The 3,908-nt window shown below is 48.4% G+C and overlaps 1 protein-coding gene across 1 annotated transcript; it reads left to right on the forward strand.

Annotated features, from left to right (window-relative positions):
* The first annotated feature begins 985 nt into the window (after window positions 1-985).
* Window positions 986-2,283, forward strand: LOC104816135. The gene is made up of 2 exons (XM_010544808.1): window positions 986-1,459; window positions 1,633-2,283. Exons 1-2 carry the CDS (start codon window positions 986-988, stop codon window positions 2,281-2,283), a joined length of 1,125 nt encoding a protein of 374 aa, XP_010543110.1.
* The last annotated feature ends 1,625 nt before the right edge of the window (window positions 2,284-3,908 follow it).

Raw genomic sequence — 3,908 nt, forward strand, 5'->3', positions numbered from 1 at the left:
GAAGTGTATAGTGAAGCCAGTACCGGTTGACGGCGTGGAGTCAGTACTGGTGGATCTGAGTGGTCGTCTTTATAATAGTACCGGTTGACGAAGTGGAGTCAGTACTATTATAGGGAAGCAGGGTAAAGTCTAGTACCGGTAGACGAATTGAGTCAGTACTAGATGATACCGAAAGGAACGGTACCTGATAGTGCCGGTGGACGACTTGAGTCAGTACTATCAGGTATCGAAAAATGTGTGAAATAATGGTAAAGTATTAGAAAGATAAATGATAAAGAGTTAAATGGATGAAAATGAATTCTTGTATCGAGAGACCAGTTGGCACCGTTCTCCATGAGAATGGGCTCTCCGGGCTCAACCCGAACTGCTCACTAAGCATTTTGCTTAGCCCTCCGTTGTTGAATTTTTCAGATCCCGAGGAGCACGAGTAGCGCACTTTGGACGGCGACGGCTTGTGAAGACTTCATTATGTACGGATAAATAAGCCTGTTTGTACGTTTTGGTTTGTGGAACAAGGTTTTGCGTGGAATCGGTTGTGTTTAAATGTATGTTTGGACAAGTGTTGTTTTCGAGAAAAGTGTGATGAATTTATTCCGCTGCGTATTTTTGTTTAAAAATGATTTTTAAATTCCCGTACTTTTGGTTTTATTATGTTTATTGGTTTTCGTCCATGTGGCATATTCTGTTCACGGGAAGCGGGATTCGGGTGTCACAACTTTTGGTATCAGAGCAACATTCTATCCACGGGAAAGAATGACTCATACTCTTAAGGTTTTCACACTGAAAAATGTTTTTCGATAGTCATTTTAAAATAAAAGTGTTTTACAAAATGCCGTACATAATGACGTTCTACTCGTCGTCGTTTGCTGAGTACAACTACGTGATGCATTGAAATGGCACCACGACGCACTCGGTCAATCACGGGAGACAACAGCGTACCCAACCATGACCCCGTACTGATGGGTTCAGGGAGTTCCAAGAAGAGATGAGGAACGAGCTGCGTGTATTCCAAGAGGCGATGATGCAAACGTTGCGGGCTCATATTCCGCCTCCACCACCGGCAGGGGGACCAGAACCAAGGGGGGAGGACTTACCTCCACCGCCACCTGTGGACCCAATGGCCGGAGAGTATCTTCCTATCATCAGGGAATTGCGGGCCATGCATACCCCGCGTTTCGAAGGCTCACTGAGTCCGAAAACTGCAGAAGAGTGGTTAACTACCATTACTCGAGACTTGGAATATGTCCAATGCCCTCATCGCCACCGAGCTACGATAGCGAGCCATCACCTGGCGGGGCAGGCTCGACACTGGTGGAAGAAGGTGGTGCAGGAAATGCCCGAGGGACACCGCTTTACCTGGGAGGAGTTCAAGGGGGAATTCGAACACAAATACTACAACCACCAGGATCAAGAACACCGCTTTACGGAATTCTTGCAGCTGCAGCAAGGGAACATGACGGTTCGTGAATAGAAGCAGAGTTCACCCGTTTGCTGACTTATGCAGGACATCTAGTACCTACGGAAGGCAAAAAGATCCAGAAGTTCATTGCCGGACTACGACCCTATCTTCGCAGGAAGATAGAACTCCATGAGTACCCCACGCTCAGTCGCTACATCAGCTAGCTGGTGAAGGCAGAGCGAGGAGAAAAAGAAGAGAAGGAGGAGCGCATCCGAGATCGGAGCCCTATCAGGCGATTCTCCAACGCCCAACCTCCGGGAAAGACCAGCCAGACAGGTCAGAGCAGCCAGTCACGGGGCAAGGGGAAAGCACCTGCTGATGGTGTACTACCGCTGCCTCCACCACCTTATCGGGGACCGCTGACCTGTTTCCGATGCCAACAGCCGGGACACTGTGCGGCCACTTGCACCGCACCTACAGACACACTGCCTATGGCCAGACAGCCACGACCACCACCTAGGGCTGGAGCAGTCCCGAGAGTTTATGCTCTTGAGGCTGAGGCGGAGGCACAAGAGGAGGAGACCAATCTCGGAGAAGACGAAGCTCTTCACCTTTGCGATGTTGAGTGCTATACATTGTTTGACACTGGGGCTACTCACAGTTTCTTGAGCTTAGATACGAAGAGCGACTTTACTGTTCGCACACCATCAGGAGAGACGCTCCCGGTACATGGGACCTTACGCGATGTATCGCTGGACATCTGTGGTCGTAACTTGGCCGCAGATCTCATAGTGGTACCGATTGGCGGTCATAGCATTATATTGGGCATGGATTGGTTGTCGAAGCACCGAGCTCAGATTGATTGTCAAAAGAGAACCATATGATTTATGGATGCAAGTGGTGGGTTCGAATTTCGGGGAAGAGGAGCACCATCGACAAACCCCATCATTTCGGCACTCAAGGCCGAAAAGATGATCAAAAAGGGGAATGAAGCATTTCTGGTAGTCATCACCGCTACCAAGGAACTGGAACACAAATTAGAGGATACTCCGATTGCTCGAGAGTTTCCTGATGTATTCCCCGACGACTTGCCGGGATTACCGCCAAACCGAGAGGTGGATTTCACCATTGATGTATTACCGGGTACTGAACCAATCATCAAGGTTCCGTACCGGATGGCACCGACAGAAATGGCAGAGTTGAAGGAACAGTTGAACGAATTGATGGAGAAGGGATTCATACGCCCTAGCGTCTCACCCTGGGGAGCGTCGGTGTTGTTTGTGAAGAAGAAAGATGGGAGCATGAGATTGTGCATTGACTACCGTGGACTCAACCAGGTGACTATCAAAAATCGGTACCCGTTGCCGAGAATTGATGAGTTGCTAGATCAACTTCAGGGAGCTAAATGGTTCTCAAAGATCGATCTGTGATCGGGATACCACCAGATTCGGGTTAAGGCCGAGGATATACAGAAGACGGCGTTCCGAACTCGATATGGGCACTTTGAGTTTGTGGTCATGCCATTTGGACTCACAAATGCTCCCGCAGTATTTATGCAGCTGATGAATCGCATCTTCATGGATTACTTAGATGAGTTTGTCATCATATTCATCGATGACATTCTTATCTATTCGCCTGACCCTCAGACTCATGAGGATCACTTGCGGAAAACACTGTGGAGATTAAAGGAAAACAAGTTGTATGCGAAGTTTAGCAAGTGTAGCTTCTGGTTGCAGGAGATTGGATTTCTAGGACATGTGGTATCCGCTCAGGGAATCCAAGTAGATCCGGCTAAGATTGAGGCAGTCATAGACTGGAAGGCCCCGACCTCTGCAACCGAAATTAGGAGCTTCCTAGGTCTCACTGGCTATTACCGAAGATTTGTGGAAGGTTTCGCTAAGATAGCCCGACCCATGACAAAACTCATCGGGAAGAACGTTAAGTTCGAATGGACCCCGGAGTGCGAGGAAAGCTTCCAAGAACTGAAACGTAGACTTACCTCATCACCGATCTTGGCATTGCCGCGCCCGGGAATACTATACGAAGTTTACACTGATGCCTCCAAGTGTATTGATGCAAGAGGGACATGTCATCGCCTATGCATCGAGACAATTGAAAAAGCATGAGGAAAATTATCCGACCCACGACATGGAGCTAGCAGCGGTCGTACATGCTTTAAAAATCTGGAGGTCCTACCTATACGGGGAAAATGTTAAGCTTAATACTGACCACAAGAGTTTGACATACGTAATCTCCCAAAAGGATTTAAACCTAAGGCAAAGACGATGGTTGGAACTCATTGCCGACTATGACTTGGAGATTACTTATCACCCGGGAAAGGCTAACGTGGTAGCTGATGCCCTCAGTCGGAAGAAGATTCTATCTGTCATCCGTGTCGTGACGTCGTCCTGCACCGATGCTTCCAAATTGGTAGCTATGCTGGGACATTTGACCTTGACACCGGAGGAACCAACTCCGACTTTTGCAGAACGAGCGGTCGCTGGACAGC

This window comes from Tarenaya hassleriana, unplaced genomic scaffold, assembly GCF_000463585.1.
Source record: "Tarenaya hassleriana unplaced genomic scaffold, ASM46358v1 Cleome249, whole genome shotgun sequence".
In the NCBI taxonomy this organism is placed as follows: domain Eukaryota; kingdom Viridiplantae; phylum Streptophyta; class Magnoliopsida; order Brassicales; family Cleomaceae; genus Tarenaya; species Tarenaya hassleriana.